Source organism: Crotalus tigris, unplaced genomic scaffold, assembly GCF_016545835.1.
Source record: "Crotalus tigris isolate CLP2741 ecotype Arizona unplaced genomic scaffold, ASM1654583v1 scf7180000017994.786943, whole genome shotgun sequence".
Classification (NCBI taxonomy): Eukaryota; Metazoa; Chordata; class Lepidosauria; order Squamata; family Viperidae; genus Crotalus; species Crotalus tigris.
This window is the reverse complement of record NW_024096761.1, coordinates 646,179-661,259: the sequence shown is the minus strand read 5'-3', so window position 1 is coordinate 661,259 and position 15,081 is coordinate 646,179. Positions and strand designations below refer to the sequence as shown.

The 15,081-nt window shown below is 41.6% G+C and overlaps 1 protein-coding gene across 1 annotated transcript in view; it reads left to right on the top strand.

The window, feature by feature from the left end:
• The first annotated feature begins 9,595 nt into the window (after positions 1-9,595).
• GATB (glutamyl-tRNA amidotransferase subunit B) overlaps positions 9,596-15,081 on the top strand; it is a 35,821-nt gene continuing 30,335 nt past the window's right edge. Inside the window, exons 1-2 of the mRNA XM_039346429.1 lie at positions 9,596-9,747; positions 11,237-11,387. Coding sequence (XP_039202363.1) covers positions 9,596-9,747; positions 11,237-11,387 — 303 coding nt within the window. The remainder of the gene's footprint in view (positions 9,748-11,236; positions 11,388-15,081) is intronic.

Below are 15,081 nucleotides of genomic sequence, written 5' to 3'. Positions count from 1 at the left end.
CATTTCAAAAGCAGTTCCAATATCTGAGGCCCCAAGCCACATGTGACCTCTTCACAACCTTGGATCTGGCTCCAAGAGCTCTTCAAAAGTTACCATTGGAAGCTAATTGTTAATGTGCCATAAGGGGATATTTATTAAATAAAAGAACAGTGACACTATCTGTACATATACTATCTGTTATGGACAGAACATAAATAAGGAAGATTGTCTATTTGAAGAACAAATAAGCAAAATTTCTGAATATCATTAGATACTTTCCTCATTTCCTTTCCACTTAGCCAAATTTCTGCTTTTTGGGACTTGATAATTGTTTAAACCAGGAAGTGCTATAGACCACCTGTTAAAATGTTTGTTATAATTGTAATCCTGTAATGTTCAACCTGTTTTTTCATTTAGGATCACTCTTTATCCTACTCTTTCTTTTTATATAATAGCATAGGCATTTTAACTAAAATTAGAACTGTCCCAAAGCAAATTTGTCTCTTAAAATTTTAATAGGAATTCCAGTATATTTCTTATACTTTTATCACAAATACTTCAAGCTTTCTGAATATTTTCTAGGTAATCCTCAGGATAAGTATCTGTATTTTGAACGTCATGTGTACAGGCATATATGCCTACAGAACATAAGTTACCTCTTACACATTTCCGGAAATTTAAATGGTTAAAATACATATTCTTCATATTGTGTACTTGAATCCTGTTCAACTAAGCTTATCTATTTTATATCTTTCATATACTTTTTATAATAATTATCCTGTAGTATTGGAACTCACCATCTTTTATTCTTTTATTGTGCAAAACTCTAATAATAATCCTGCTTCAAATACATATCCTTATTTAACCCCATTTTAACAATCTGGCAAATTAAAAGTTTTAATAATAGCAGCTAGTATCACAACTTTTTAAGCCATTATTTAATAATTTTGGAGATATCACAAGTGCTGAAAAGAAAATAGTTATGGTTATTTAGTCACATAGTTCTTAAGGCTACACTACAATCAATAGCACCAATAGACTGACTATAAAACATTAACCAAAATATTTTGGCATTAGAATACCTCAGTTAGTGACATAAGCAAAGCTGGGCTTTTTCCTGTTATCTTTTAAAATTCTTTAAGATAGTTCAAGAAGGAAATTAAAGTTACAGCTTTAGAACATTGGATATTTTGACACATGCTCACACATTTTTAATGGAAACAAATCTAAACTAAATCAATTCTGACTAAACTCAGAATTTGAAAAAAGAAATGAAAAGAAAATAAATACTTTGTAAAATATAATCTATAAGCCCCCCAACATTTAAATGCCATTTTCCTCAAAGTTTTGCCTTTATTATTGTTCATGAGATATAAAGCATTATAAAGAATGTATTGGTTACAAAGATGGTATTTTCTACAGAGTGCATCTGTAGTGTAATTCTCTACAAATTATTTCAAACTGTCCAATTAAAACATGATTTTATTCCACAAGAGTGAGAAATCTAAAGCATCTAGATGCTATTGAAGTACAACTGCCAGCAGTCCCAATAATGTAGCCTGAAGGAAGGTGTTATGTCCCGAGCCTTTGCAAACGGCTCGGGCGTTTGCAGGCAGTCCCGGGCAGGTGCAAAGCTGCCCGGGACCAGACAGGCTGTCGCCAGCGCCGTGCGCATGCGCGGGTGCTGGCGCGGGAAAAGTAACCCATTTACCCGGGAGTTGCCTATATAAGAGGCTGCGAGGCGTTTGGGCGAGGCTGAAGCCATCTTCCTGTAAGCTGAACGCTGAATAAAAGAAACTGAGAACTCCAGCTGCTTCTCGTGTCTGTTTTCCCGCCAAGGACGCAACACTGGCGACGAGGGTGGGATGCCTTGCACTACCTGGAAAGGAAAAAGTGTAAGCTTACCCAAGGAGTCCTGAGCGGCGGAAGAGGAACGGTGTTGACTCAGCAGCTGCCCGCCAATCCAGTGCGCATTCGGGGGTAGGCTGGCTGATAGACCCGTCTCCTGAAGATCCGAAGATGGCGAAAATCGGAAGGCTTTCGGAATTCGACGTCTCACATCCAGAGCGGTGGGAGTCCTACGTATCCAGAATGGAGAACTACTTCAAGGCAAATCAAGTGAGGGAAGATAGCTTGAAGGCGGCCACCCTGCTTTGCGTTTGCGGCCAAGACGCCTTCGAAATCGCAGAAAATCTTGTAGCACCTGTTCCAGTAGAGTCTGTAAGCTACGCAGACCTGAAGAAGCTGCTGAAAGAGCACTTCCACCCCAAGGTGTCCGTTATCTCATGGCGCCACACCTTCGAGCAGAGGGATCAACGGTCCGGTGAAACAGCCAAGGAATACATCGCCGCGCTACGGAAGGCCGCCAAGCCCTGCGAGTTCAAGGACCTCGAGGAACGACTGAGGGACCGATTCGTGTGCGGGCTAAGGCATCGAGAGCTACAACAGAGACTTTTTGCCAAGGAAGAATTATCCTTCCAAGACGCCTTAAGGGAAGTCACCGCAGAAGAAGCAGCAGGCGGCGCCATCAAAAACATGCGGCCGATCAGAAACAGTGCAGAGGGTGCGTCCGTGCACCAGGAAGACGTCCGACGAAACTCCGAGGAGGATCCGGACGAGGAAGTCGACCGTCTACACCCCGCGAAGGAAGAGAACCAGAAGGGAAGCTCTTCGGCTCTGCTCAAGTGCATCGGCTGTGGAGGTCGCCACAGGAGAACCGACTGCAAGTTCCGCTCCGCTACCTGCCGGGCATGCGGCAAACAAGGGCATATTGCAGCTGTGTGTCTGAGCCGACGAAAGGCACAACCCCAAGAAGAACGCCTGAAAGGTACCAGATTCCCCAGCCAGAATAGGGTAGGGTTTTGCGCTTCGCGAAGAAGCATCTGTAGAACAGGCACACACAAGCCCATGAAGAAAAAGCTGTCACTCAACGTGAAGCTACAAGGGGTTCCATTATCTATGGAACTAGACACAGGGTCTGCCCTGTCCATCATTTCATTGCATACATTTAGGAAGATTTGTTCCAGAAGTGGGTCTAAGGCCAAGTTAAGGCCTTCTGATATTGTATTAACAGATTTTCAGAACTCAAGAGTGTGTGTTAAGGGGGAGGCCACCCTTAACGTGCAATACAAGAGCTTTGAAGGTCCACTAGACTTGTTAGTAGTAGGGGGTGAAAGAACGAGTCTCATAGGACTCGATTGGTTTGAGGCCCTGGGGATACACGTCACAGGACTCAACAGCTTACAAACACTCGACCTACAGGAAGTCTGCAAGGAATTTGCAGATGTTTTCAGCCCCCAGCTGGGCACATTCAAAGGACCACCTGTGTCCTTAAAGCTAGACCCCACTGTCACTCCCATTAGGATTAAAGCAAGAAGGGTCCCTTTTGCTTTAAAAAGTAAGATTGACACTGAATTAGACAAACTAATCCAACAAGGAATCCTAGAACCTGTTGATTCCAGCCCATGGGAGACCCCCATTGTCACGCCTCTAAAGGCAAATGGGGACATTCGCATTTGTGCTGATTACAAATGCACACTCAATAAGGCATTGCAGCAACATGCCTATCCTGTTCCTGTGGTCAGTCACATCCTGGCCTCTCTCAAGGGGGGGCGTGTTTTTGCAAAGCTTGACCTAGCTCAAGCATATCAACAGCTGCCTGTTGATGATGATGCTGCCATAGCTCAGACCATTGTGACCCACAGGGGAGCCTTTAAGGTAAAAAGGCTACAGTTTGGAGTGAATGTCGCTCCTGGGATTTTCCAAAGCGTAATGGAAAACACACTACGAGGTATACCAGGGGTCTGCCCCTACTTTGACGATGTCTTGATTGCAGGAGACTCCACACACATTCTAGCTGAAAGACTTAGGGCTGTCCTGTTAAGATTCAGGGAATCAGGCCTCAAGCTCAGAAAAGACAAATGCAAGATCGGGGTGCCTTCTACTGAATTTCTGGGATTCAAAATTGATGCTGCTGGGATTCATCCTGCTGAATCCAAACTAACTGCTATTTTACAAGCACCCAGGCCAAAGTCTAAGGCCGAACTTCAGGCCTTCCTAGGCCTCCTGAATTTCTACAATTCTTTTCTTCCACATAAAGCTAGTGTAGCTGAGCCTCTTCACAGGCTACTAGACAAACAAGCTGTGTGGCTGTGGTCACAAGCACATGAGGCTTGCTTTAAAGAAGTCAAGGCCTTGCTCACTTCTAACAGTGTTCTTGCACATTTCAACGAGTCTCTTCCTGTGTGCATCGCTTGTGATGCATCCCCCTACGGGGTTGGAGCTGTCCTGAGTCACCTCAGGTCTGATGGAACTCAGGTTCCTATTGCATACTACTCCAGAACACTGTCTTCTGCCGAGCGCAACTACGCTCAGATAGACAGGGAGGCTCTGGCTGTTGTTGCTGGAATTAAAAAATTCCACGATTTTCTATATGGCAGGCATTTCACGGTCTTCACTGACCATAAGCCTCTGCTGGGACTGTTTACCACACGTAAGCAGACTCCCCACATCATTTCCCCTAGAATGCTTAGGTGGTCTATTTTCTTGTCTGCATATGATTTTTCATTACTCCACAAGCCTGGGAAAGAAATGGGCCATGCTGATGGCCTCAGTAGGTTGCCTCTGCCAGTAGTAGAAGCTGACCCCGCGCCAGCTGTCAACATTCTATCAATCCAAGCCTTGCCCGAGCTCCCTCTTAGTGCCAGGGATGTTACCGCTGAAACGGGTACAGATCACACACTTTCACGTGTCCGCTCCTGGGTCCTGTCCGGGTGGCCTGAGCACTGCCCTAGTCCTGAGTTTCAGAGTTTCTGGTCCAAAAGGAAACGAACTGTCCCTTTCTCAGGGTTGTCTGCTTTGGGGAAACAGAGTTGTCATTCCCACCTCAATGAGGACTAGGGTCTTAGAATCCCTCCACGAGGGTCATCCTGGCATTGTTCGTATGAAGGCTCTTGCACGAAGCCACTTGTGGTGGCCTGGTTTAGATAAAGATATTGAAGCTAAGGTACACGCATGCCACCTGTGCCAACGATCTCGCCCAGAGATGCCCCAAGCTCCTGTGCATAGATGGGAGGAAACACAGTCCCCATGGTCTAGGGTGCACATTGACTACGCTGGGCCCTTTCAGGGCCAGTTCTTCTTGGTCCTTGTTGACAGCCATTCAAAATGGCTTGAGGTTGTGCCTGTCTCATCCACCACCACTGCAAAGACTATTCAGGTACTGAGGGGGATTTTTGCTGCACACGGGCTGCCAGATGTCATTGTGTCCGACAACGGCCCTCAATTCACCTCCTCCGAATTCCAAGCTTTCTTACAGGCAAACCTGATTCGTCATGCCACGTCTGCGCCTTTTCACCCGTCCACCAACGGTATGGCTGAACGCATGGTGCGCATCGCAAAGGACGCCTTGAAGAGACTCACCTACGGGGACTGGCATCACAGGTTGGCTGACTTTCTCCTTTCTTATCGCACCACACCGTCCACTTCTACAGGGAGAAGTCCAGCTGAACTTCGTTGGGGGCGCCAACTTACTACTAGACTTGACCGGTTGCATCCGGACAGACTGCCTTCATCTACCTCACATCCTAGGGCACCTAGACAACTACTTGTGGGTGCCCCGGTTTGGGCTCGCAATTACGGGCCTGGTCATACATGGGTCCCCGCTTCTGTGTCCAGGATCACAGGTCCTCTCTCCTACGAGGTTGCCCTGGACAACGGTCGTGTCCTGCGTCGGCACATCGACCAACTCCGCTCTAGGCGGGACTTTTCTGCTGAAACTCCTGGGTCTTTTCCAGGGGGGGAGGGGGACCCTTTGGAGCAAAGGGAAGGGCAAGAGCTACTGCCCATCGCCACTGAGGGAGCCACAAACGGCTCGTCCCAAGGTTCTGCAATTGCTCCGAAAAGAAAGTCATGGAGCTTACCCACACAACAGGCACTCACGCCTACTCCAGCCAGGGAGTCACCCCGGGGGCATACTCACTTTCCACACACATCACACAGCACTCCAGCAACGGAGGATACCCGGGGGCATCCCAACAAATCATTCCCCGCAAGAGAACTGGCACACAATTCCCAAGGTTGGCCTGACCTTACCCCAAATCCTACAGGGGGTCAAACATACACAGAGTTAGTCGAGGAACCAAGTCCCGACTACAACAACCCTAGCACAAATCAGGGGACACCTGAGTTTTGGGAAAGTACAGAAACCCACACGAGCCCGAACACAGAATGGGGTTCAGGGAATGGACAGCCTCCTGACAGGTCTTGGACTGACCTAGGAGGTTCTACAGAGACGCCCAGCAGCGGCTATCACTTCAAGGGGCCTGAGGGTCTACAGCTAGGTAGGTCAACCAGGTCACAAAGTAACAGAAGCCCTGGCCTGACGAGCCCGGTGGGCAAGCAAGCAGGCCAGGCATCGGGGCACAGTCCTTGGAAGACACCAGGGCACAATAGAGAGAACAGGCTCACGCCTCCCTCCAGTCAGGGGACTTATGCCAGTAACCCAGAGCTAAGAAGGTCACAGAGAGCAAAGAAATCTCCCAAGTACCTAGAAGACTACATAACATTGCTGGCAAGGCAAAGGCCAGTAAACAGTGGGAGCACTGGGGAGCAAAATGTCATATAAAATAAATGTTGTATGTTGGTAGTAGTTTTAGCCCGGGGGAAAGGGGTGTTATGTCCCGAGCCTTTGCAAACGGCTCGGGCGTTTGCAGGCAGTCCCGGGCAGGTGCAAAGCTGCCCGGGACCAGACAGGCTGTCGCCAGCGCCGTGCGCATGCGCGGGTGCTGGCGCGGGAAAAGTAACCCATTTACCCGGGAGTTGCCTATATAAGAGGCTGCGAGGCGTTTGGGCGAGGCTGAAGCCATCTTCCTGTAAGCTGAACGCTGAATAAAAGAAACTGAGAACTCCAGCTGCTTCTCGTGTCTGTTTTCCCGCCAAGGACCCAACAGAAGGGATGTTTGGAATTGTAGTTCAGCAATTTTGGAAGGGTCACAATTTCCCCACCCATCATACACAGAATATTGAACCATCTGCCCAATACATTATGATCTATAATACCATAGATTCAGTATGTATTTTTAGAACCCCATTTGAAGGTGCCAAGAACTGAACCTGCAATTTCTCAGGCTAAGCACCAAGCCAAAACTAACCAGATGTAGAACTTTTTAAAGATAAGCTTTATCATTTATTTTTACTTCATTCTCGGCATAACATTCTGTTTTATACTGTTTTATTACAACATTCCATTTCAGAGTTATTGGTGTTGTATTACCATGATCAATTTGAAAAGGAAATTGAAGTTTTTCATTTTATACCACGAGGATGCTCTATTAAACTGTAATATGTATTTGTGAACAAATCCAATTGAAGTGAACATGATTGCTTCTGTGTGTGTGTGTGTGTGTGTGTATACATACATACATACATACATACAATTATATATCACTGTTTTACATTCATTGCCCAACATGTTGCTAAATTCATGAACACAATAAAAAGGAAAAACAAATGGAAGAATATATTCCTTTTTACTGTAATAATCAACCCAATAATAAATTGGACAGGATGATACCTGGTGCCTATATAGATGTCCCCATTGCATTGGAGCACAAAACTTTTTTACCATTAATAATAAAAATGCTAGAAACTCTAATAAACCTTTCAAAGCTCTGCAAATGCATGTGATTTAAGATCTAAAATGGCCTTTATTCCTTCCTGAAGTGTCACAGAGGGATTGCCTCCAATTCCTTTATTGCTATTATAGAAGTTCAATTCATCCTGAGCAGAAAGAGAGGAGAATTTGAGGAAACAAACAAACATCAGCTTAAATCTGGATGGAACGGTGAAACATAAACAAGTATTTGTTACACCTAGCTGCCAGCTCAGCCAAAACACCATTCATTATGGAAAAGTATAATTTGGCATGTACTGGTTAGGCAGCATCTGTAATGTAAAATGCTTCACCTTTCCAATCTTGTTTTCCATAAATCTTATTTCCACTGCATAGCTCACTACTTTCATCCATGTTAAATCATTTATTATTATTTCCATGTTATAATTATTTTGCCCCAAAGAAAACTGGGCCATTATTCTAATACAATATTGTCATATTTCCTAAAGAAACTGACAGTGCTTATTTCCATTTCGGTAGGGATATGAAATACCTTTGAGGGCTTATGTACTCCACTGACCTCTACTGGATAAAAATTCAGCTGCTGACTCAACAAGCCCGTGACTCATCATCTTTTCCAAGCAGCCTCCTTCAAGGATGACAAGAACATTTCAGCAAAGTTGTAGGAGCTCTGTATTAGAGAATATAGTTTAAACCATTCAGAGAGTGCCATAAAACGCTATGGAACGATATATAAGACTAAATGCTATTGCTATATGCCAATTCTTATAGTTGGTATCTGCAGTGTTACTTATGTAGTGGTTTTTGTTAGATAAAGTTAGTGTTTGCCTCCAACTCCAAGGGCCTAAGAATGTTTTGATCTGGACTGTGTCACAACTTTATTGGTAAACACTGGAGCAGGAATATAGGGTGATATTTTAAAGCACTTAAGGGTCTTCTGTTATATTGTGTTCAATTTACCATAAGGGCTATGACTCTCCTAACTCAGTTGCTTATGGCAAATAAGACGTCATGGCTGTGCTCAAAAATGAAGAAATTCCTATGGCTATTATTTGTACGTCATTAAAAGGCCCTCAGAAATAAATTCAAGGGGTAAATGCTCAAAAATGCAGCAGTATCAGAATATCTGTACAGTAGCATGCTTCTATTTAACCATATGGGAGGAATCTTAAGGATTTTTGTAACACAAAATGTTATTCTTTTCAAAGGCAGACAAGCTATTAACCTTTTAAGATATTCCCATATCTAATTACATAGAAATGCAAGTATTTATGCCCTTAGTGAAATAAAATGTTTTTCCTTTATAGGAAATATCTATTAAAGATATCACTGCTGCCCTATAATAAAAGACCTATAGATGAATGTCAGCATTCCTTAATTATTATTGCTGTTTCTGGTGATTATGCATGGTTTTTGCCATAAAATACAGAATCTAGTAACATTTTAACAAACAATGAATTGGCTTTCAACTGTTTGGGTGAACGTTGCTTTATAATAAAACATGAATAGCCACAGTCCTAATGCAGAGGGATTCTCCATTACAAGTGAATGGAATTGATAATAAACAAATTTTTTCGTTGTTTAAGAAAAGCAAGCCATTAATTACAGGCATGCTATTTGTTAATATTTATTAAACATCTGTCACGATATGACTCTCTTAGCACCAAGAAAAACGGCTTCGCTAGTTTTTAAAAAAATTTCCACCCATAGGCATCTAATGCTCCTCTGCCTACTCAATGAACGCGAATCACTGACTCATTTCTATCTAAGTCGCATAAAAGTCCCGCAGCTTCTGCTCGCTTTCCCTGCTAAATCTCCCAATTTGAGTCGAGCAATTCAGTGGTCGAGCATCATGGGAATTGAAGGCTTTTATTTCTCTTGCCATACTGTTTTCTCTCAGTCTAAGCAAGCTCAGAACTGCATTTCCCATGAGAACTTGCTATAAGAACGAGATCACCTGATATTTCCCCAGAGCTGAACAAAATGGCGGCCTCCATGATGAGACGCTATCCTGCTTGGCTTCGAGCTGGCAAAGTTAGCTTTGCGAATGACATCGTACTTGGAGATTGGAAGAGACCGGTATCCACCAGCGTTCTCTGCTGGAATTCAAAGGGGATTACAACGAAAGAGAAGCGGTATGACTGTGGATATTCTGGTTTGTCGCTCTTGGTTGATTAAAAAAACAACTTTCCTCTCGTTTCACGTTTCCGCTCTTCTAATGGTTTGCTAATACTGTACGGATTGAAACGCGAAAACAATCTCACAAGATTTCAAATGTCATTCTATATACGATATTGAATAATTTTAGTATTAGTGTATTGGATGAAAATATAATAAGCAAAAGCACTAAAAGATAAAGAAAATAACATATTTTTTCTTAAATTTAAAATAGAACTGAAAAATCCAAACTGGTATCCTTTACCTGCTGGCAGATCTTAATGTGATGCTGCTTTGCTGCATAAATTCGTGGGCTGCTTCACAACTAGCACTTTTCTCTTGCAGCATGGAGAAGGAAAAACATTTACTATGGGTAAATGCATTGTATGAGACTAACACACACCATCTTGTAATCAGATTTATATTAAAAAAAACAAATGGTGTTAATATTCATATATCAAGATTTTATTTCCCTGTAATTACATACAAAAATCTTATAGCAACAGTTTTTAAACTGCATGCAATTTTAAAACATGATCATAGAACAAACTTTTATATAGGATACCAGTTGGGAAGCCCCATTTACCTTACAATGATGATACAAAGAGAAAAAAAAATCTATTCCATTGTTTTCTAAATTAGCCCTGATCTAGAATACATGTAATGGTGTGCTTTAAATAAATATCTCCTATATTATCTGGTCTTCTATTAAGTACATTTTGAACACACTGTATGGACAGATACAATGTAAAATTAGGAACTTACATACCTTCTGAAAAAATTTTGAAAATGTCCACTTTTATTAATATGATTATATTGAGAGCCTCACTTCATTATGGTTTCAATTATTTCACTACAAAGACATACAGAGTTGTCATCTTATTAAGAAAAGAAAAAAAACTTGTATCTATCTACTTAATTCTTTTATGGATCCCAGGTATTGATTTCAGTGCTATTATCATTTCAATGGCATAATATTGACTTCACTAATTAAATTTATTTGTGTATCTCATTGTGTAAGTCCAAATCATTGCTTTGAGATTTTGTAAAGCATTTACTGCAAAATTGCTCCATTCTCTCAGTCATATGAAAATACAGGTGCATGAAGTGCAATTATTTTTCAGTAACTGTACATTTTGTTCCATTTTTTCAAATGACAATTTTTGACACCTCTATTTGAAAGTGACCTTTGACAAGATATGTATAGGACAATAGTGTAATGTATGTTGGCCATAATAATTGGTTGATATCTAACAAATCTTAGGGTTATTGGGGGGTTTTTTGAGAAAACTTGCAGTTTTTAATTTGTTATTTAATTTACTCAAGCTGTTCAGAATTTGAGTTTCTTTTAATGTTCATTTTGTTCCAGTATTAATTGTGCTTGATTTTCTTTCCCCTTTCCCAATTGTTTTAAAATTTTAATTGCATTTATCTAACTAGTGATTACACATATTGGCTTTCTTTTAGTGATGCTTCCTGGGCATCAGTTGTAGGCTTGGAAATCCATGCACAGATCTCATCCAACTCAAAGCTTTTTTCTGGTTCCCAAGTTCAGTTTGCAGCACCACCTAATTCTCTGGTATCATTCTTGGATGCTTCTCTTCCTGGCACTCTACCGGTAGGTGTTTTTTAGTCCTGAGTAAAAATATAACAAGATTAACCTGTCTTTTTCTAAGGAAAGGAGCAAACTTTAATAAGCTCAAAGTAATGTAGAGTATATAAAATACAAAATGCAGTTTTATTGAAACACGGTTACGCATACCTATCAGATCCCAAAGCAGAACATAGAGTCCATCAGAGAAATATAAGCTAATAGATATAATCTTGAAATGGTAAAGATCTCAAATCAGATTCTGTCCTACAAATCAAACTGAAACAGCACATTTGTACTTAATCTAAAGCTATACAATTACTAACTCCCTCTGGAATTCCATAGTGATAATTCCATGGTATCAGCTAAGCTGCACTGGAATTTTTGCTATGGGTTGAACTAAGAATATTCACAAAGTAAGAGTAGCTTGGCTACCACCCAAGAGAAGGTTTACCTTCTATTTTCTTATTTCTTGTCTTATTTCTTGTGAATAAGAGGCCCCAAGAAGGACTTATAATGATGATTTGAGTATATACAATATTTATATTCTTTTTTCTCATGTTATGTTTATGTAATGAATTACAATGTTATGTTATATGATATATTACTCGTGTTCTTATTGCTATCGGTATAGATTGGATGGAGTAATAGGGTGGTGTAATATGTAAGTTATTAAGCATTTGTATTATGTCCTTTGTGGGATCTGCTCTCTTGTCTCTGTTGTTCCAAGGAGTCTGCCTACATAAGTAAATTATTGCTTTCTTTTAATTCTTTGTTATGGGTAAAGTAGTGTTCATGATACAGTTGCATCATGAACACTAATTTCATGTTCTATTTTAATCTGCAGGCCCATAGCCTGTAAAAGACATCAGTTAATTGGATAAATGAAGGCAGGTAATATCACAGTGGGCACGTGTGCTTTAGGGTTTGCTAATACTGAAGAGGTTGAAAAGTCAAGACCATGATAGTACTATTTTGGTTGATTACTGAACTTCATTGAGGGTTTCCATCTAGTATTTTGTCCTGTAACTGTTAAACTTCAGTAAGCATTTAGAAGTAGGTTTTGATCCTTTATGGACTTTTCTACAGTATAATACATCTTTATTTATTACTGTTGTAAATGTTTAGCAATAGCACTTAGACTTTTATACTGCTCCACCATGCTTTACAGCACTAAGCAGTTTATAATGTCAGCATATTGCCTCAACAATCTGAGTACTCATTTTACTGACATTGGAAGGTCAGTATTGCAGGCTGAGTCAACCTTAAGCCAGTCAGGATCAAATTCCAGGCTATGGGCAGAGTCAGCCTGCAATACTGTATTCTAACCACTGCACCGTCTTGGTCATGCAAAATAAAGCAGCAGTGCTTTTTTTCCAGCCACATGTATTAATGTTATTCATATAATAATAATCTATAAAAGTGATGGCGAACCTTTTAGAGACTGAATGCCCAAACTGCAACCCAAAACCCACTTATTTATTGCCGGGTGCCAGGTGGGCGTGGCCCATTGGGTGGGCGTGGCTGCGGTGGTCATGGCAGATTGAGTGGGTGTGGCCAAGGTGGACATGGTCACCTCAATGTTGCTCATGGAAGGGACGCCTGTGGGGGGTGGGCAAGTTTGGGGGAAATCCAGGGGGTCTCTGGTAAGTGGGGCAGTAGGCAGGAGGCTCATCCTGCGGGGTGAGGCAAGGCAGGGCGGGGGTGCCATTGCCATGGGGCAAGGCAAGGGGCGGCTGCTGCCTGACACCATCGGCCCCCACACACAGAGGCCAGTGAGCGCATGGGGGCCGACGGTGTTCATCAGCAGCCACAGCCTGCCGTCCCCTCGACTGGTGCACTCTGGGGCTCTGCAGCCCACCACCAGCAGTTCAAAGAAGCCGCCTCTGAGCTGGATGGCTGGCTGACAGCTGAGGAGGTGATGCAGTGGGTCATACCTGGGAAAAGGAGACCATGCAAGGCCAGGAGGGACAGGATGGGGGGGAAGGAAACCAGCCGTGCCTGGATGCATCCGGCCACGTGGGACCTCAGCTAGTTAGCAGGCGCCTGGTTGAAGAGGGACAGTTGACATCTTCGGGGCATGGTGCAAGTGCCCACAGAGAGGGCTCTGAGTGCTGCCTCTGGCACGTGTGCCATAGATTCGCCACCGCTGATCTATAATTTGAAAAGTAATAATTGTTGACTTTTATTTTTGTTTGGTGCTTTTTCCATAATATTTGTCTTTTAGAGTAGCCACTTTTAAACCTTACATACATAAGTAGGACATATAAGTCATTTAGAATTGGTAGAACTGGAGCAAACTATAACATTTAGAGTCAATAAATAAACCAGCACTCTATTCACAAAACCCAGATAGGCACAGAAATCAGACAAAGACTAAAATGCCAATTTATCTCTGTTGGACCACAGTCCTCATTCTTCATCAAACACAATCCATAAAGTCAATTTTTCTGCAGATTGACTGACAGCTAGGGTGAGTTAACTGTTTCTTTCAGAGTTGCTTTTATTATTTTTAAAATAAACTTGGCCAATATCTTCGTAATTCGAGAAACTGTAACTGCTACTCCCACATACACTTTTGATGATACAGCAAAAAAATAAGGACACTATTCTGTTTTCTTGTGTTTCTTATAGTCAGAATATTTAAGCAATCTTTTGGTTATTTTGAATTTTATTTATTTTTTTGGGAAAACTACTTCAGAATGTTTCATAAAAGTCCTTTGTGGATAAGGTGTTTGTTTCATTTTGACATTATAACAAAATATATTCACATTTTGTGTACCACGCTGCTAGTTTCCGTTATGGGTTTAGCTCAGTGGTTCTCAACCTTTCTAATGCCGTGACCCCATAATACAATTCCCCATGTTGTTGTGACCCCCAACCACTTATACATCACCGGGTGTCAGGGGCGTGGCCAAAGAAAAGGGGAAAAAATGGCGGACAGCCTTGTTTGGCGACCCCCGTGAAATGGTCGTTCGACCCCAAATGGGGTCCCGACCCACAGGTTGAGAACCACTGGTTTAGCTTATATGTACCCTGACAGGCTGAGAGATGACGCAGTATACTGTTTGCTATATCTCTGACAAGTTCCGTCAACAAAATGAGAAGAGCAGATTCCTATCAACACATACTGGCTGTGTGCAGATAACCTGACTTCTATACATTTTAAGAAGACTTGTTTTTTACAATTGCTCAGTAGTAGATTATTTTGATTCAAACGGGCTTTTAAAATGATAAATCCTCCTGACTTGCTAGTTAACCTATGAGGAAAAAAATGAATCTGGTGATTTGCATCTCCAGCAATAGCTTTTTGTCTATACAAGGCGAGTTTCTTTTTATTTATTGTTTTTATTGCTTTTAAAATAATGACACAAAACAGGAAAAAAAACACACAGATAAAAATACATATATTGTCAAAGAAAAAAAACCAGTGTTTTTATTTTAAAAAAGTGAAAAAATGAAAGAGAAGAAAAAGAAAAAAAGTTTTAGCTGTGAATAATTGCAATAGTTATCTGCCTAATGAAATTATTACTCAAGTATATGTATATTACTAATACATTTATATAATGATCATATTTTTTAACCTAGAGTAGTTTGCATGAGTCTCATATTTCATTATATTTACTTATACATAGTCTATATCTTTAGGAAATGTGCTCATAAGTAGTAAGTGCAATTAGATCTTCTATCTACTGGCTGGAGCAGTGGTTCTCAACCTTTT